The sequence below is a fragment of the Dermacentor andersoni genome, chromosome 2 (assembly GCF_023375885.2).
Source record: "Dermacentor andersoni chromosome 2, qqDerAnde1_hic_scaffold, whole genome shotgun sequence".
Classification (NCBI taxonomy): Eukaryota; Metazoa; Arthropoda; class Arachnida; order Ixodida; family Ixodidae; genus Dermacentor; species Dermacentor andersoni.
In genome coordinates this window covers 41,781,923-41,802,642 of record NC_092815.1, presented here as the reverse complement: position 1 = coordinate 41,802,642, position 20,720 = coordinate 41,781,923, and the positions used below count along the sequence as shown (strand labels likewise).

The window sequence follows — 20,720 nt, the reverse complement described above, 5'->3', positions numbered from 1 at the left end:
GTCAGTTTGTATTGCTGCCTCTATCTTCAATAGAGATCACCTTGACGTGGATCGACAACAAGCCTCTAGGATATTAGTACAAATATTTATTAACTTTCCCTGCACACAGATGATCCTGACTTTGATCAACTGACAGATTAAACTGTTCAATAGGAAAAAAATAAACTGACTCCTTGAATACATATTGGACAAACAGTGCTAAACCAGACGAGGACTAAGTGCACACACAAACACTGCATACAAATGCATACAAATGCAGTCTTCACCTTCTTGAACTTCTTGTCCTTTTTTCCACCCTCTTTATCTTCCTGTTGCTTGCCCATATCTTGGATAAGTCCAAAGTCATCTCCATAAACCTGCAAATAACAAATTATCAAAGGAAAGCACTGGCAACGTGCAAACCTGTTGTAAGCACTGAACATTATCACTGGACAAATATTTTTGCAGAACCTTGCTGGTGTAATTGCTGTTATTAACTGCAACTACAGTTCTGACGCAAGCTACCTTTCGGACACTCTTTGCAAGCCGATTGCAGGCCCTCATCTGCCTCCTGTAGCAGGTGTGATGGCAAAACTGCTGGTGCGTGCAGGTAAAGTGCAAGGTGCCGCAGAGTTGGACGATGACCTGAAAACAGCAATTTGCCACAAATAATAAATTAATTATTTAAAAAATAAATAAATAAATAAACAAATGAGTTAGCGCTGCATTTGTTTGTACACAAGAATAATTGATCATGTTTTTTTTCCTTGTTATATAGCAGTCATGTACAATAGCTAACTACACAGCTGCTCAAGGAAAGCTTGATGGGTGTTGACATGTTTGAAGCTGGAATATGGCAAGCGCTTACTGGTTGTTACTGATTACTGGTTGTGCTTGGTAGAATGTGGTAAGCAATTGATCATTATACTTATTGATCACTGCTTGTATTTACTGGAATGTAAACAGCACAAACTGGTTGCACAGTGTAACCTGCAACCTACGTACTTACACAAACACTTGCATCTGTCATCCTTTAAAACTAGGCCAGTGTTTCTTGGCACACAAACTTTCGTTGAAAAAAATACATATGTGTCTACCCTCGCCACCCCTTGGTAATGTGCAACATATTAAGCACAGGAAATAATTTAATAGTGGTAAATTATATGTCAATGTGGTGTAGAATAACAAAATGAAAAAAGAAATGTAGTTCTGATGCAAATTTCCGCTGAATTTTATCTAAAACTTGTAATAAGGTCTCTTCCAGAGCTAAATAAATAAGAAAAAATGGTTTTCAAATTTAAAAAATGAACTAGGCCATGCAATTTTGTGCTTTTCCCTAGCTAGCAGCAGCTTAATGAATAAAAAAAAAAAAAAAGATAGTACTACATTCTTTATGAATCTATGCCACTAGGAAGCAAGTACCAAAGGGGGGGTAAATAGAGGATGAATGGCCTCATTTGTGAATTCAATGAGGGAAAGCTGGAGTCCAAACTTTCCTCATAAGTTTATGATTGTGCATGGAGCCCACACATGACTGAAACTGATTGATGATTTAGAACAATGCTGCAGCTGATGGAACCCTTCACCTCAAATGATAGTGAACTTAAAGGTGCTGAGTGGCAAGCACATTGCAAAGGTGAGCCAGAGAAGCTGCCATGGAAGCTGGTATAAGACAAGTGCTGCCCCTGTCAAATAGACACACACACGCTGCTACCCAAAAGTGGAAAGAAGGTGACGTCTGTTTTATTTGCGCTACAATGGCTTCCCCATGTATTAACCAACTAGCCCAAGAACAAGTTATATTGAAGTGGAAGCTTGTAGCACCTTGAGCCAGGGCATGCGGGTGGCGATGATGGTGGCGTCGTCTGCGTCCAGCAGGTCCACGGGGCTCTCTGGTGCCGGCTCGTCGCTGAGCACGCCAGGCGACTCCTCCCCACTCACGTCTGCCCGCTCGCTCGTGTCACTGCGGTCCGAGACCGCGCTCACCTTGCGCCGGGACTTTATGCTCTCCGTTCTGCGTAAACCTGCATTCACCATAGTCATCTCCCTTCAACAGAAAATCTCAGCTGAAAAATCAAGAGCTGGGTGAGACGGTACATTTGTGGAACTCATTATCAGCACACACGAGACAAAAGACAGAGGAAGGCACAACCCATGTGCTGACTCACAACTGAATTTTATTTAAAAAGCATCTGGTGTACAGTAAAACCTTGTTCATACGTTCTGCAAGAAAACATGACAAAAAATGTATTAACTGGGAAAACATATGATCCAAAGTCACAAAAAAAATTTGGCAGACTCAACTGTAGCCGACACATACCGTATTTACTTGCATAATGGTCGCACTCGCGTAATGATTGCACCCCTGAATTTTGTCATCAAAACTCATTTTTTTTTCTTTCCCATGTAATGATCGCACCCCGAACTTGCTGCAGCAATATGCCGTGGGCCAAGTCTAGCTAATGATGATCATACTTACCATCTGTCGAATGCTGTTGAATGCTGTCGAATGCTACGCGAATGACTCTTCAAGACATACCAAGCAGTCTTTCTTAAGCAGCACCAAACATTCTTAAGCAGTTGCCCCATTTTATTCCTTTCATCACTTTCCACACTTCCATGAAAAAAACAAAAAAAAGCTACAATCAAACGTGCCTTGGCTTTATTAATTGTAGGCTTTATAATGGTTGTGGTCAACAGCAACAACAAAAAAGGCGCATTTCAATTCTTCTCGTCTGCACTCGTGGGCACACAACAAATCAGGAGCGGCAATGATAGTAGCCACGTTCACACTGATACGTTAGAAGTGTACCCGATTCATACGCCGATGCTTGTAACACAGCTAAGATATTCGCCCACCCTTAGTGGAAACGTGCAGTATTAGGATAGTAGTGAAGACAAATGCCGCAGTTTCCACAGTATACCTGCCATGTGTTTCTATGTCACTGGCAGCTAAGCACGCCCATCTCTGTTTCTGTCCCCTCAAAGTGGACATGGCTACATTATTGCCACAGACTTGCCGATATTAACAATATTATTCATTACTGTTACGAAAGAAACTGCTTCAATCCCCATAATGTACTCATGAAAAGAAAAAAAAATCGCGTTCGGCGCGTTCGCCTTGCTCCGTCGGCTGCAATTTTTTTGTTTTGGTGTCCTGCACTGTTACAGCGGCAGCCGCCTGTTTGTTGACCTGCTGTCATCCCACAGCGAATGCGGGATGAAAGAAAGAAATTTCTTTTCGTGGGAAATTTACCCCGCGTAATGATCGCACCCCTGAATTTGCAGCAATTTTTTTTACAAAAAAGTGCGATCATTATGCAAGTAGATACAGTACATAATATAAGGCATTGCTACAGCCAGAAACGTTGGTGCACGCCGAGTAGTTGGGGCCTGAGCAGCCAAAGATGCATGTCGTCACTTTTGCTGCACCACAAGCTTACGTTGGCGCCCCTCAAGGTTGGCCTCGGTCAGCAGCTTCTTCATGCGGGGCATTTTGGCAAGAAGTTTTGACGTGCTCACTTAGAAAGAATCATTGCAGTACAATAAGCCGATGTGTGTAAAATTGAAGGGGCCCCAGCCATCCGAGACCCGCCTTGTTGTTTTCCTATTGCTAGTATTTTAAGATGACAATGGGGAAACAGAAACAAAATCACGCTGGTGGGCAACGTCAAAATACGGTGGCACCACAGCAAAACATGATGCTTACTTCTCACTGCCTGCAGCAAGGAACGGTGGTGCGTTTAGATTATCACCTATTAAATGCGTGCAGCACGCTTCCAATGGCACTAGGCCACATGTGCTGTGAAACAGATAGGTGAAGACACTTACCGTCATAGGATTTGTCACAATAGCTGTGAATGTGATGTGCAACAACCCGCGAGGAAATTTTCTGGTACCAGTATAGGCACTTCACTTGACAGGGCATTTTCATATGACGTGCACGGGCAAATATTGTGGGGTAGGTGTCAGTAGTGGGCGCCTTTTTTCTCTCGACCGAGTGTGCCTCACACCTTCTCTTGTTCACATGGGATCTAGCAGTCAGAAAACTCATCATATGATCGCAGTTTGGCCATCTACTGCGCATTGGTGCCAAAAGATCACATTTTCTTAAAAGTATCAACCGCTAAAAAAGAACTGTAATTGTAATGAATAATATTTTGTGTTCTCAATCATGAGTGTTGGCGCTGGGAAATCGTACAAAACAGGATCATATCAACAAGGTTGCCCTGTATATACAGGAACAAAACACACAGATCAGAAGATATGACAGCAAACTCAAGTACAGCCTGTTAATCAACAATCAAGGTACAAAACCTCCACGTCATGCAGAGTAATACATTGTCTCTTGTGCACTGCTATTAGGTTCCCAGAAAATCTCAGGCTGCAAATGAACATGGCCTAACAGTGTCCCCAGTTTTTGCCCTCATAGGTGCCGAAACAGTTGCTTAAGCTCCTCCACTCAACGCTCCATCTCAACACTCCACCTCGGCTCAAGAAAGTGTGTAGCAGCGTTGCCCCTCGACAAAAGTAGTCACTGCACTTGACTGAAACTCCGCGGTAATTCTTGAGAAGCTTAGTGTCATCTTCAGCCGAGGGATGGCACTGTGGTCAACACAGTGAACTGGAGGATGAGCTTTGAGTTGAGGATCATTTGAGAACATGGGGGAGAGTTCTGCATCAAGAAGAATTAGACCTTGTTCACTTTTATTTCTCGCCCTGGAGAGTAGACTTGCCGAGAAAAAAAATAATAATTAAATATTACTTAAGTCATAGCTTACTTAGCATAGTGACTAATTATTTAGTAATTGGTTCACTACTGACAACTTGCTCTAACATATCAAAAACATGACTATAGGCTATGCGTTGAGTTTCCCATGCAAAATCAGAATGTTGAGGTATCAAAATACTGTGCATACGTGATACGTTCAGTAGCCTTCAGTAGCCACGCTACTGAAGGGTTTCAGGGTGAGAACACTGCAAATTCTGATGGTACCTGCAGCATATCAGCATTGGTTCTAATCACAAGGAAAATGAAGCTGAATGCAAAAGCCCTTAAATTCGGCCTTGCAGGTGCGTGGGGTGCCCTTGCATACAACGTTGCAGCTGCACATGTGGCACGGTTTTTGAACCCCTGCTTGTGAATGAGCACGATTTCACACAGACTGACACAATGTCACATTGTTCATGAAGCAGCCGTGTGTTCAGGCATCATACTTTAACACTCGGTGGCCATATAATATTAAAAAACAAAATTGGATAATTTTAAGGCAAATGATGGCTTTCAAATGTGGTTGTTTCCATCAGTACACACAAGAAAATTGAATCATGAGGCCAAATTGGCTCTAAAGTTTCATGTCAGGAGTCCTTAAGTTTTTTAAGGCCTCAATGATGTACAAAAACACAAGCACTTGAAGAGGTGGATGAAATACTACACAAAATTATTTTGAGAAGGAAAGTAACATAATGTTGACAATAATTACCTACTCCTAAAATTAAGAATAAGAAATGAAATTCTGGGGATTAACATGCCAAAACTATGATCTGATTATGAGGCATGCCGCAGGGGGGGGGCACTACAAATTAATTTTGGTCACTTAGGTTTCCTTAACAAGCCTTCTATCACTAATTTAAGTTCCCCAGGCTCTCCAGAAAGTTCAAGAGAGAGAAATTCTGCTCAATAAAATTCATAAGACGTTCTCAAGATATCGCTCTGAAACTTTTATGGTAGCATCAGGGAGACATTCTAAACATGTGTGCCAATTTTCATCAATATCCATGAAGAAATAAGGAAGTTGATTTTCAAAGCCATGTCCCCCCTTAAAGGGCTCTGAAACACTTTTTGAACATACTAGTAAGAAAATGTTGCCGATCGACAGGCTGCTATGAACATGAGAGTCAAATATTACTGCATTGCATGCGGCAGGGAATTTACAATCTCGTGTCAAAAATAGTAAAAAGCTGCTTGCTTTCCCTTTCGCAATGTCGTCATGCAGTGTCATCACAAGCAGCTGAACCCACCAACACTATTGGCTGATTTCGTGATCGCGGGAGCATTCTTAGCAATACATAATTGCTAATTTTGAGTTAAATAAATGAAACATATATGTGTCTGTGATCTGAAAGTGACAGAAAAATCCTTTCATCTTTGCACTGCTGGTCTACACTCATGTCCTCCATGATAGCAGTGGTGTGCTGCATAACGTAGTCTATTGTGGCCGCCACAAGGTGCTGCAACAAGCCCTTTTGCCATAGGGCACCTCAATGCTCTCCTCCTCATGCCAGTGGAGAAAAGGAAGAGCATGCAGGCACCCTATTTCACTGCCGCGACACTCTACTTTCGAGCGGTACTTTGTCCTCTCAGCTTCCACTATGTAGCTTTCAGTGTGCTAGCAGAGACGAAAAGAGAGTGAAAGCCGGGTATGAGCATGATAACTGCACTTATAGTTGAAGGTCTCGAAAAAGTTCTGAGGAATGTGATTCATGAGAAAATGTGTCCCTTAAAAGTGAGGCCACTCTATAATTAGCAGGAAAAGTGTTTCAGGGCCCCTATAACATGCACCTAAATCTAAGTACACCAGCATTTTTGCATTTCACCCCCATCAAAATGCACCTAGCATGGCCCGGATCAAACCTGTGGCCTCGAGTTAAGCAGTGCAACCGCACAGCCACTTAGCTACTGTGGCAGGTCTAGTGTGAATGGCCTACTTCAACCATTCTTTGGGCATTTGGCATGTGCACAGCTTTCTGTGCCCATGCCTAATAGTACTGCAAGGTTCTCACCTCCCTCCTCTTCATCTTCGGCAAATGTGGAGGACCGTGCCCGGGACTTGCGGTCGCCAGGCTTTTTCAGTTTGAGGCTGCAGCGCTTAAAGCTGGAGTTATGGCCAGCCGTGGAGCCTCCCGTCCTGCGCAGCAGGTGAGGCCTCCCTTGGGCAATACGGCGGCCTGCAATAATGAGGAAGAAGTGAGCGTGACAGATGAAGGTTATAAAAGCCCTGTGATCAAGAAAATGCTTTACTACCAGGTAAAGTGTAAATGTGCCTCAAGTTAAGGCTTCACTAAAAGATATCAAGACAGTTTTCTTGTAATGTTTCATAAACAAGTCAGCTTTTTTGGTAGAGTAATGCACCTTCAATTCTGGCAGCTTTGCGTAACCTTGGTTTCAGTTTCATTTTTGTTTTATTTGCTATAAGGGGCACACCATATGCCCGGAAAAATTAAAGGCCAGCTACCTATTGCCAAAAAAGGCTGACTGGCCTTTACGTTTTAGCAATAGGCTGTGCAGCTACAGTGAAGACACATCTATATGGTGGCCTAACTTTAACAAACACAAGCTGTAAGATGCCAACATTGATTTCATGGGACAAGAATTCTAGGCAGACCTACAAGTAACATGGCTCCTTTGGCATTGGAAGTCATCTGCATTACCAAGCATTCAACTACCTGCATAAGTGAGGCATCTACCGTTTTGCACACGGTCGTTCTAGGTTTTCTAAGGGATTGCTTCTGAAATACGCTATGGTTCTAGCTAGCACGGTTTCAGACTTTCACTTGAAGTGGCATGAAAGACTGTACAAATCGATTGGGTGTTGACAGAGATGAACAGTTGGTAGCAGCACTTGTCCTCATCTGTTCCATGCGTCTGTGTATTTTCGCACTTAGTTTTTCAGTCAACAGCCAACATTAAATGCTTTGGAAAGAACATGCCTTAAGCTAGCACCATACAAGGCACCACAAACAAAAATCTCCAGCACCCTCTGCAAGAAAACCAATAAAGTGCAGATTCAAGTTAAAGTGCACATTCAAGTATCACAATGACTGCACATAAGCCACCACACTATGCGGAGGAAAAGTTGCCAAGAAAGGATAAACATAATTGGAGAACAATGTACAACATATCATTTCAATGCAGCTTCAATTCTGAGGAATTGGGCAGCTTGGTTTCCTTACTTGGCCAATACAGCAAGTGTACTTTGGCAAAATATTTTAAGGGCCCCTCACCAGTTTCAGACAATGTAAACCACCAAACAGCTGCACAGTACGAAGACAGTTAAAATTTCATGCAGAAGCCTTCGCGCTTTTTTTTTTCGAGGGAGCTCAGCTTCCTCCCACAGAATCATGCTCACACACACAAATACCTCTACGTATGATGCACTGCCTGTAATGTCATCAATTATGGCATATGACTTCAGTAAATCATCCAATTCATAACACGCAATCCCACAACTGAAAGCTTCGCCCACAGCGAGAAAGGAAGAGAAGAAGGCAGGGCTCGCGACGTAAGCATGCTACGGTCCCTCGGCTGTGATGCAAGAGAAGGCAGGGAAGGAATGTCACTTGCGGATGCCAGTCAAGACAAAAGAGGAGTGCCTGCATTTCCAGTGAAGCTCACCTCCTGGCAGCATGGCAACTCAGCATTTCAATTTCTCGTAACTTCTCATACACTGAACTAATTAGAAAAATCCTTACGATAAAACGCGCCCTAAACGGCACCCTGCGCACCTTCCAGTGTAATATAACCAAAATTTGCCATAGGGCCTGGTGAGGGGACCTTTAGTAGCACGTAAGTGCAACAAGCACTTTAACAATCAAGAGACCACAACACAAGAAAGCAGGCCAGTGGAAGATAGACTTCGCGAGAAAATTCCCAAGACAGGATTTTCTTCAGAGCACATACCTCGCTTCTCATCCGGAAGAATGAGCTCCTCCTGAACATTCACAGTGTTGTTGCTGCTGTTCTCCGACTCTCCTTCAGCATCTGCCTCATGCAGCACAAAACTAATTCTTCTTTCTCCTACCACAACTGAAAACAGAAAAGATACATTGATGAATGATCACAGGGCCTTGTAGAAAGGGGGCAAGCTTGCAAACTCCGGTCTAAAGAATTTATGTTCTGGGGTTTATATGTGCCGAAACCATATTCTGATTATGAGGCATGCCATCAGTGGGGTGGAACTAATCAATTTTTGCCACCTGGGTTTCTTTAATGTGCACCTAAATCAAAGTACACAAACATTTTAACATTTCACCCCCATCGAAATGTGGCTGCAGTGGCCAGAATCAACATCGTGACCTCAAGCTCAGCACCGTGAAGCCATAGCCACTGAGCTACCATGGCGGGTTAAAACCCTGGTCACTGGTTAGCATACCGCCAATCTGTGGACCTTGAAATTGGAGAGATTAAGTCAAAGGGGAGGGGTAAAAAAAATGTGCTCTTTTTTTCTGGGCCACAAAAACATCAAAAACAACTCTAAATGGCTGTCAGTATAGTTATTACATGTATCAGCGCTTGTACTGTGACCAGGGACAGCGCATGGGCATGTGTATAACTAAGGAACATATACTATGTCCTGCGACAGTTACCCTTTCCCACTTTTGATGTGGTTAACCCCATAAGAAGACTGTACAGCGGCAGAGTTCACTCATGAAAACCAGCCATTATACAACGCATATTAGACCTTTGCCTCCAGCCCACTGCTCAATGCAAGTCTCAAGCTGAAGCGAACTAAGTTAGGCCTACACCACCTAGAGACAAATGGCTCGAATTTAGATTTGAATTCGGCTAGTTACCTAATGCATAACGGCAATTACGTTGCAGCTGTGCTGCATGACGCTTTCTTTTTTCCCCAGTGAGGTTGCGGCAGTTTTTTGGGAGATTTAAGGCCATGTCCATACAATCAGGAGGATTCATCGGAGTTCAGGAGTCTCCTAAACAAATCGGGAGACTTCATTCCCAAGTATGGATTAGCAATAAGCAGTCTACAGAAGAAAAAGACATCCTAAATCCAAACTTGTTCTTTTCTCAACCAAGCCTGGCACTCAAGATCGAGGCACACAGATTCTGCAGCCTGAAGACAATGACAAGAGATCTGACAACAATGATGCCAATAAGTTAACTGATGCTGACGTTTACATACTGAAGAAAGTGTGATTTGATAGCAAAACAAAAATCTGTGCCCAAGGGTCACTTTCTTCAGCATACCACATGAGTACACTAGGCATGGGTGTGGCAGCCTACACAACCAAGACATCAGCAGGCCGCAAGCTGTTTCCTGTCAAATGTTCACACTTTATGGTTAGCAATTTATAATTCAAGCATATTTATGAAGTGCATAATACTTCTGCCTCCAGTATGCATGCTTCCTACTTAAGCTGTGTTGTGCACATTCCACACAGCCCATGGATTAAAATCATGAGCATTTATTTGGTGGTTCGGCACTTAGCATGTCAGGCACTTGCACTTGTGCAGGCCACCAAATCTGTGGTGTGAACCTGGTTGCTGTGTGAGGGTTGAGCGAATTTTGTTTCGACTGGTACAAGCACAATGGTGACAGGCATCAGTGGCTGTATTTTGTAGCAACTGATTTTATTTTCCCTTCTTCCTTTCTTCTCATTCATTCACCAAGTGGCTGATTGTTGCAACAGCAGTGCATGCAGTGGTGTCTGAGTTAATAACGCATGGCAAAATAAGCAGGATATGATATGGATTAATTGTCATAAAATAAGGCCTCAGGCTTCTAGTAAACCCCAAGGGCATGAAACCGACACAGTGAAGCCAATATCACATTTAAAGTGTGCAGGCCAGCATGTGAAAATATATAGAAAACATTATACTAAATTTTACTGCAGATTTGAATAAGCAATTTTTCTGTTCCAGTTACGTGTGCCACAATATTGGTTATGCATACATGCATGGTGAACCCGAAAGGACATGTAATGACTCAGTGAGTCCCTGCTATTTACTGTGAAAAAAAAAAAAAAAATGGCATCTTCAGACTGAACTCGAACAGAAAGCCCACCTGGGTGGGTTTGCTCAGCAAGCGAAACCAGGCTGTGGGCTGAAGTCTGGCTGACCCCTAGTGTGCTCAGGGCCATGCTCCAGCGACGGTTAGCGTTGACACTACGAGGCTCAAAGGTGGGCCGGTCACGAGCCGACGTACGGGCTGATTTCTGTGGCAGCAGCTGGTATGTCTCTCGCAGGAAGGCTGTTATCTCCAGAAGCAGCTGGCAAGCTGCCATCTTGAGCGCAAAAGGGCAGACATTTCCTGAAGGGTTGATGCTTGCTGTTGATTAAAAAAAATTTTCAGTTGATACCCACAATGGCACACGAAGGCTCAGCTAATGTACTACATCTAGTGTTACTCAAAGTCCTACAAAGTACAGTCTGTGAAACCATATCCTGGGCAGAAGAAAAAGGGCTACTTACTTTATACACACTGCTGCCATGGCATGCACATACATCAACAGATGTTCTCTAATTGTACAAGTATGGTAAGCAGAAAACCAAAAAACAGGACTGTATTCATGCTCATTTGACAACATTGGCATATATATAAAGGTATTCTCTTTATGCAGATATGCGAAATATAAAACAAAGTCATTATATTTGTTGTCATATCCTTTTACCTCCATGATAGAGCATCTACCATATTTTGCAGTCTCTAAGTTGTAGTATTTTCCAAAATTTTCCTTGGTGTGTCTTATACAATGATGCAACTTAAATACGCATAAAGCCATGCAAGCTGGCACAACCAGTATGAGTGTATTTTTTGCTGAGAAATGCAATGCAATGCAAACGACATACCTACAATGTCTAAAAGTTACTCAGAGGTCAACGATGGAGACTCAGCGATGCTGCCAGCCGAAGTACCTGAACTTTTTGATCGCATTGGAGGATGAGGCCTTCAACAGCTTCGAGTGAAGTGCAATAAGTGCTAGTTTTTGGCATCTAGGAGGAGTGTTGGTTTAAGTTATTTTCAACTAAAATATATGACTAGTAAAAACTTTTCTTTAAAGAAATTTAGTTCCCTGAAATGGGTAAGTACAGCATGTTGCAGCTAGAGTACAGCTGTGCATAAATGCGTTTCATCATGCCTACCACGTTAAAATAGGCACATATTATATACCGGTGTGACTTATGTGTTATGTTTTTGTTTTTTTCAACACTCGAGAAAAGTGGCTGGTGCGACTTATAGTATGGAAAATACGATATTCGTAAGGCACAAAAAACACCAAACACAGTGCAATGTACTTAGCAGAACCTCACACTTAGAAACATACCTGAGCCAATCTACTTACATCTCATCAAGGCATGGCACTCTCGCGTTTTTCAAGCTCCTAGGAACAACAGACTTTTATTTTCATTATCAGAATGTGTAATTATCTGAAGTTGAGGAAAATATGTGGTTTAAAACAAAACTATGAGTTAATCTACAAATAGATGCTTCCTGTTGCATATTCTTGAACACTTTGTTAGGCCCAAGTCGGGTTCCTAGAAAAGCCATATCGTTAACAAATTACAACACTTATTGACTTGCCATTGCTAGGTGCCAGGGGAGAAAGAAAAAAGTAAGCCCCCATGAATGCATATTCAGCACGTTAGGGCTGTGAACATACAACCAAGTCTTTTACTAAATGTGGCAATTTGAATAGTATGAAACATGGGAACGCCTTGAATGTTTATTATAGATATCTCCATGATCACCTGCTTGTGACTCCAATTCCATCCTGAAAAGTCAAAAGGTCCATGAAAGCACCCTGTTTGAATTACCCAGCTTTGAAAAGCAATTGAAAATACAGCAGGCAAACAAAAAATTTGAAGGTAGTTTGAACGAATTGAAATTTTAAGTTATCCGAGTTTGAATGACCATGAGCTGAGTGCACTGCCCCCACATCACCTTCATCCAAAAAGTCTTCTTCTTCATCTTCCATTCTGCACTGCCGGCGCTTTTGTTCGTCGGCTGCGATGGCAGCAATTTCCAGGGGGTCATGAGTCTCACCCTGAAGCATCTCTTCAAGCCTGGCCCCAATTGCCTGCATAATGCACATAGCGATGTACAAAAGATTCAAACAACTAGAACGGTGCCCACAGTTCTCCTAGAAAGCGTGATAGATATTGAATTTCATCCATGTTGCCAATAAGAACTCAACAGGATTTTGTCCATACAAATGCTTCTGCATACATTTATACTGTAAAATTAACATTTTTATAAGACGAGGACAGCTGCTAAGGTTGAGCTGTTAGTATATGAAGAATAGTGATGCCATCTTTGCCACAATGTCTTCATTCCTAATAGTAATAATAAGCTCACCTGTGACTTCAGCATGGACATATATGCCATGATAATGCATTGCAAGAATTGATTGCAAAATAGTACAGTGTCATTAAATTAGGATAACTAGCACATAAAATCTAGCAAGTATTAAAAAAAGAAAGAAGTGACATTATGAAGGTGTCAATTGAGTGATCAGGAATACATTATTTACAGTTAACTGTAAACATTTAACTTTAAGCAGGCAATGATGTTAGTCTCAGAAATTGCCAATGCTCACAAGTTGTGCACAAGTTGTGGTGGAAATCACCTCCCTATTCATAGACATAGTATCACAACAATCACAAAGTTAGATGTTGGTAGCGATCCTCTCACTCCCTATCTTTTTTCACCGTGTATCTTATTTGGCCTAAAGGCTTTTTAGAAAGAGGAGAATGCTTAGAGAAGCAAAAGCAAATGGGAAACTCTTTAAATTTTAAATACTGCATTTAGAAACTCTTCTAATACTGTGCATCAAAAGTCAAATCAAATTATGGGGTTTGATGTTCCAAACACATGAAAGGCACTGCAGCGGGAGGCTGTAGATTAATTTTCAACCACCTGGTTTTCTTTTGTGTACCTAAATCCAACTACACAAGCGTTTTCACATACTTCACCCATCGGAATGCAGCCAGCCCAGCAGAGAATCAAATCTATGGCCTCGTGCTGAGCAGCTGACAACCATAGCCACTAAGCCACTGTAGCAGGCAAAGACTGTACATGAACACATGCGCCTTGTTCCGTTACTTCAGGAATTGCGAAAGATAAAACAAGTGAACCTACCTCAGCCCACTGAAAGAAGAGTTTTCCAGCAGCCCGCTGCAGGATGTGAATGCGATGCATGCCTGATGGTGTGCCACGATTTGCTAATGGGCCAGAAGGTCGAAACACTGGCAGATTTAGCTTCATCCATGTGGGCCACTGGCCCTTGTTGCAACGGTGCACAAAGTGAGCACACTCAAAGAACAGGGCTGCGCGGGACACAACCGGTGCTTTCTGCATGTTTTGAAATGGCAAAAAAAACAAAAACATTGCACATCATTTTTTAAAAGACCATGCCTAAGGAGACATGACAAAATTTAATGAGTCAAAGAGTTACATATAGGCATACAAAATATGACACACAAAGTGAAGCATGTCACCAATTTAAAATGGTACAACAAGACTGCATTACTCTGACTCCTCTGTCCCTTGAATTTACTTTTTAAATCTCATCTTTCAGACAAATTGAAATCCATTAGCTGTCCAGTGAGCACTGGATAATTAAAAGGTGATCAAATTAGTGTAATTATTATGATTTCATTCCCCATGAAGCAGCCTAAAATGCACTGACATCCTCATCATTACTGCGCTTATGCTGGTCACTACAATGTCGATAAGAGCTAAACAATGCCTGCACCAATTAATTAAGCTATGACCAATGAGCAATGCCAACATGTGAGAGAGCCTATCACACTTAAATAGTTCAGATTGACACACAACTGCTACAACAAATAAAGAGATATTATCCACAGCTATAAAAAGAGACCAAGAAAGAAAACAAAAAAATGTCAGGATCTCAAGATCTCTCTTAAGAGGTGAACGGCGAAAGCCTACTTTTCCTCCTCTTATCATTTGCCTCATTAGTAAGCATATTAGTCATTTGTAAGCAATTGTAGTCGTTACAATTCGTCATTAGACATACTGGTCATTAGTAGTCATTACAAGTCATTTCAGTCATTATTAGTCATTAGTACTCATTACTAGACATTTCTAGTCATTTCTGATCAATTGTGGTTATTACAAGCCTTCGTTAGACATATTGGTCATTTTGGAGTCATTAGCAGTCATCATCAGTCATTACTAGTCATTATTAACCTCTACCAATCTCTATTATAACGTTATCATTCACCAACTGTCACTATCAATCCTTTTTCATTCTTTAATCTGTCTTCATATGGCGTGATGACGCTTCGGCGGACACTCCGGCGATCAGGTCAGCTGACATAAACTTCACCATGAGCCTAGAAAGACTTTCGCCTTAAAATCACATAACACATGTATAATGTTTTCTGAATTTGAAGAAAAAGAAAGCAAAGTGCCATGCAGTATGTTGCGATGTTGTGTTGCCAAGTGAACCTGATAGAAGTGGCTCTTCTATTTAACTACTTAATTGCTTACACTCAAGAAAATTACATGCATTACATGGCGTTCATGGTTTATTAACCTGTTTGTATGCAGTGCCTGCCTGTATTGTTCAGATTAGTATTGAAGTAAGCGTTGCATGCAGTGATGCCTGACTGAAACAGTAATTTTCTTAGTGCAGAGGACAGTGCTGCCATCTGCTGGGGGCAAAACATTTGCCATGGAAAAGACATACTACATAGCTGTTTCACCCTCCCGACACCACATCGTGCCACCATTTCTGTCACTGAGAGTATATACACTTTTTGTCTAGCATTGCTGCATACGATGTCTACTTGCTTATTCTGCTCAAGACCAGCAAGTATTACATCTGAACTTACTGAACTGAACCCACTGTCCGACTATTTGACAAGTGTTTTTTCATGCTACCCATAACTAACGGAACCACCGCAAGAACCAATCCCATAGCCAGATTTCTTTACGTAGCAAATGAACCAAAGATGTTCCCACAAATACAAAGAGAAAGCTGCTGATTTCGAACTTGCCAGATCTAATGCTGCAGCCAGCAAAGGAGAGTCAGGAACTGTTCCAGGCTGGCAAACCTCTTGTAGAAAGGCAAATCGAAGCATGCCATCGTAGACTAGCCTGGAGTTAACAAGTTTGCTCTCTTTCATGATAAGCATCTCACCATCTCGCTGACTGTGGTCCAGGTCAAAAGAATTTCGTCTGCTGAGATCTACAACAAAGAAAGCACATTTCTCATCTTGGCACTTAAGCAGTCATTGTTGACACACGAAAGAGTTAGTTCGTTACTCAAAAATGACAAGAAATAGCACAAATGAAGCATGATTTAGGGACAAAGATGGGGTGGTTGTGATCACAATCAAAGCAACTAGCACCAGGCCTTTCTCACTCTTTTACATCAAATTCCTTCTTGCTAACCACTCACACAGGCAACTAACTAAAAATCGCTGTAGTGTGTAAAAATATAAATAGATAGTGTTACCAAGCACTGCCAGAGATGAAGCTGAGGACAGTACAGAAGACGACGATGCTCGCTGACGTCGGGCAGACTGTCTTCCATCTTGTATGCCTTGTATGCATGTGAACGTATTGTAAATACGATGCAAATATATTTTAAACTTCTCTTCTCCCCATAACATTTTGGTGGAGGTTGTGGGCTCTCCCAGACGCACAACAGATTTACACAGCAGGCGCTCCTTGGCTGCATTGGTAATGCCAGCTCAAGGTCAGAATGCTTCGGGCACGTCGGCACCCGCGCCCATCGTCATCCTGGAATAACTGCATGACATGACATGTTTTCCAGAACGAATAACACCGCTGTTGAAGATTGGCTTCAGCTATACGAAAGGGTGAGAGTGAGCAATCACTGGGACTGGAGCGTCATGCTCGCTAACCTGATCTTTTACCTCGTGGGAATGGCAAGCGTCTGATTTGAGACATACGAAGAGGAACTTGCCAGCTGAGACTTGTGCAAACAAAACCTTACTGATTTGTTTGTCAAGCCTCTTGGTCGCCGGCGTGCCACGCTGAAAGACCTTGCGTGCTGAGTTCAGACTTGCACCAAGTCCTATGTGACATACGTTCAGGGCGCACTTGCGCTTTGTCGCACGGTTGATGAGAAGATACCGGAAGTAGAAAAGGTCGCGTATATCCACAAAGGAATCACGAACGACGGGTTTACGCTCCTCATCTTCAAGAACTCTTTGACAGTGCAAGACATCATTGCTGAATGCCACTGCTTCGAAGAAGCCAAAACCGTTGCATTGCCCACCACTTTTCTCACCTTCCTAACACGGCTGCCACATCTACCTACAAGAACCTCAGTCCCCCACCCGTGCCGGCTGCATCCAACAGTACTGTGCGCATCGTCCACTGGGAGACTGAAGCTGCCTCTCCAGTTCCTACAATAATACACAATGATATCCCTCAGCAAGACCGAGGTATGGCAAGAATTGGCCAACATCAAACTCCAGTTACTTTGCCCTGCCAACAGACCAATGTACCCCTCACCCAGCATACCCAATCTACCATGAAGTTCGTACACTTGTCTTCGTTATCAAAACCGGGAGCAATGGCGCATGACAGGCCTATCTGCTTCTGCTGTGGATGTGTTGGACATATTTCTCGCCATTGTCACAGTTCTTGGAACTCGCAGGCTTGGCTGAGCTATCGAAATACCTGGCACTTGCTTGGTAGTCCTCGCCTGCCGACACATATAGAAAAAGACACTGCTCCAACATCTCTGCCCGCACGACCAAACTGTTCCCCTTCACCATGCCCACGTCTTTCCCGCTCGCCTCTGCCTCGTCGCTCTCTGTCTCTTTCTTACTCCCGTCGCTCCTCGGAAAAACTAACGGGCGCAGCTCCATGGCTATGGCTATGGTTGACATAGAAACACAAGTTATCCTGAGCAACTCGTGCACAGCAGTCTGAAATTACGCCAAGGGAGGAATTTCACTAGAAGCTTTCAGGATTCTCCAAAACACAATTCAAGCTCGGGAAACCTCAATCACCGTGATCTGGTCCCCACCCACATGGGCGCAGTCTGTTCTAAACTTACTAACCTTAATGAGATAGCACACTCTGCTGCACACGAAATAACTGACCATCACAGAACAGCCTTAGAGGTTGACGTAGACAAGGACAGGCTAACGAGCTACAATGAAATAACTAAGACTTTCTGTCTAGCGCGATGAGATTTCTCTCCGCCTAACAACAAGTTATGCAGAGCCAATGCGATCACCTGGTGGCAACTACAGACTGATACTTATCCAAACCCGCTAGCATATCGTAGATTCTTCCCTGAGATCTATCACAAAAGTACCTGCAAGTTCTGCAGTTGAGAACCTGCTACACTAAAGCACATGCTCTGAGAATGTGAGGCAAAGACTAAAGGCATTAATCCTGATGTTCTCTTTGCAAGGTGGGCCGATGCCCTGCACAGCTACAGGCTTGCTGACCAAATCTGGGCCATCCAGCAGGCCTGCAAGGCAGTGACTAGGCAAAGCCTGGACATCCCGACGTGGGAGACCTGGGCCCAGGTCATCAATCTGCAGGACACTCAATAAAAGTTTTTACCAACTAAAGCTCCAAGAGGTGAGCCTGCCATGATGACACGAACCGACCCAAAATTCCCCCGCTTACACTGCCTGGTCATCACAACCTCCTCAACATGGACGTGGGCAGGATACCTGTAACAGCACTGATTGACACAGGACCACACATATAAGTTATGAACTCGAACCTCCATATGCACCTAAAGAAAGTCCCAACTCCTGCCCCACTCGGTGTCATCTGCGTTGCCAACGGTGGAACTCCAGCTTTCACTGGGATGTGTGCCACCCATGTCACTGTAGCCGGACACCATACTTCTGTTTTGTTTTATGTCTTGGGGCAGCGCCCCCACGAAATCATTTTATGCCTTGATTTTCAGTCAGCACATTCGGTCGTTACTGACTGCTCTGTGGGTGTTGTCCAACTCGCCCTGCCGTTATGGCATTGACCCTCCTGATCCTACACCGAGTCGACTATGTTCCACCATTTACATTCACCAACCTCACTGAGCCGTGACCTATATTGCAGTTTCACCCGACCTACCTGTCACCGACGGCAACTTTGTCGTGTTACCCATAGCCACCATCCTCCTGTCGCAGAATGTTGCATTTCCCCACACAGTCGTCTGCATAAAAAACAATGCCACTTGTCTTCCTGTGGTGAATTTCGGCCTCTGCCATCAAATGCTACCTCAGGGCATATCTCTTGCAAGCATGGCCCCAGCTTCAGACTACCATATTTCTGCCTTAAATGGTGATACTGCATCGCCTACCTCTGCTGGTTCAGGCCCTACAACTTGAACATTAGAACCTTTCATGACAATGATCACTCCTGACCTTCCAACCCACCATGCGGACACACTTCCTTGCCTTCTTGCCTCGTGCCGGGACATTTTCAATCTCGATGACCGGCCACTGGGTCAAACGTCCATTGTGAAACATCAGATACAAAACGATGACGCCAGCCCGATTCACCAATGGCCCTACCGCGTCTCCCCTATTGAGCGCTAAGTCATACAGAAGGAAGTCGACAAGATGCTTGCTCGAGGTAACGTTCAGCCTTCTTGTAGCCCTTGGGCTTCCCCAGTCGCCCTCGTAAGAAAGAAGGATGACAGCTGGCGCTTCTGTGTCGACTGTCATCATCTCAACAAAGCAACAAAAAAAGACATGTATCTGCTGCCGCGCATAGATAATGCCCTCGATTGTTTACATGATGCAAAATATTTTTCTTCGATAGATCTTCACTCTGTGTACTGGCAGATTGCAGCTGACGACATGGACAGCGAAGGCCGCTTTTATTACACCTGATGGTCTCTATCAGTTTAAAGTGATGCCGTTCGGGTTATTCAATGCCCCGGCTACACTTGAATGTATGATGGATGCTCTCCTTCATGGCTTTAAGTGGTCAATCTGCCTGTGCTACCTCGATAACGTTATTGGCCTTTACACCAACTTTTGCCATGCACCTCAAGAGTCTTTCGGCAGTTCTTTCTGTTCTTTGCAAGGCTGGGCTTCACCTCAAATCACCAAAATGTCACATCAGCCGCTGGCAGCTTACTGTGCTCGGACACTTCGTCAATTCTTCCGTTGTCTGCCCCGAGCCCGAGAAAGTGCATCCCATTGAGAATTTTCCCGTGCTGACTTGCACAAACGATGTTTGAAGCTTTGTGAGCATCTGCTCACACTTCTGCTGGTTTGTATGCAATTTCGCTAACATCGCCCATCCTCTCACAGAACTTCTCAAAAAAGGCGCGGTATTTGTCTGGGGATCCTGAACAAGCTACTGCATTCACTGAGCTTACCGAGCAGTGACTTCACCACCAGTTCTCGCCCATTTTGACGCGACCGCTCCAACAGACGATTCGAACCGATGCCAGCGGTCATGGAATCAGCGCTGTTGTGGCTCAGAGCCAGCGAGGTTTGACCGTGTTATTGCGTACGCTAGCTGTCTTTTGTTCTAAGCGAAGCGCAACCACTCCATTACTGAACGCGAGTGCCTTGTCCTCGTTTGAGCAGTGGGTAAATTTTGCCCCTACTTGTACGGCCGGCAATTAAGTTATCACCAACCATCATGCCTTATGCTGGCTTTCATCCCTACTGAGCATCTCCGTCGGTAGGCTCCGACTCCAAGAGTACTCATATCAGCTGTGCATAAGAGCGGCCAATTGCATGAAGATGCGGATTGCTTGTCGCGCCATCCAGTAGACCCACCGGAGCTTCCCGACAGCTGCAAGTCTACCTGCATGCTGTCGCTTACTGCATTTCAGAACATCGAAGATGAGCAGCACCGTGACCCCTACTTGTGAGACCGCATTCTCCAGCTGACTTCTAAGACACCTTCCCCTCCTCTGTGTATGTTTGCGCAGCAGGATGGCATCTTGTACCACTACAACAGTGCACCCCGACGGTCCTGAACTGCTCTTAGTTACACCCACAGATATGCGTC

At 43.7% G+C, this 20,720-nt stretch overlaps 1 protein-coding gene across 1 annotated transcript in view; it reads right to left on the bottom strand.

Moving 5' to 3' along the window:
* Positions 1-20,720, bottom strand: part of unc80 (unc80, NALCN channel complex subunit) — a 209,674-nt gene that overhangs the window by 102,644 nt on the left and 86,310 nt on the right. Inside the window, exons 20-28 of the mRNA XM_050189428.3 lie at positions 15,743-15,933; positions 13,857-14,069; positions 12,660-12,795; positions 10,782-11,045; positions 8,660-8,785; positions 6,763-6,927; positions 1,804-2,003; positions 505-624; positions 267-356 (exon numbers count right to left, since the gene is read on the bottom strand). Coding sequence (XP_050045385.1) covers positions 267-356; positions 505-624; positions 1,804-2,003; positions 6,763-6,927; positions 8,660-8,785; positions 10,782-11,045; positions 12,660-12,795; positions 13,857-14,069; positions 15,743-15,933 — 1,505 coding nt within the window. The remainder of the gene's footprint in view (positions 1-266; positions 357-504; positions 625-1,803; positions 2,004-6,762; positions 6,928-8,659; positions 8,786-10,781; positions 11,046-12,659; positions 12,796-13,856; positions 14,070-15,742; positions 15,934-20,720) is intronic.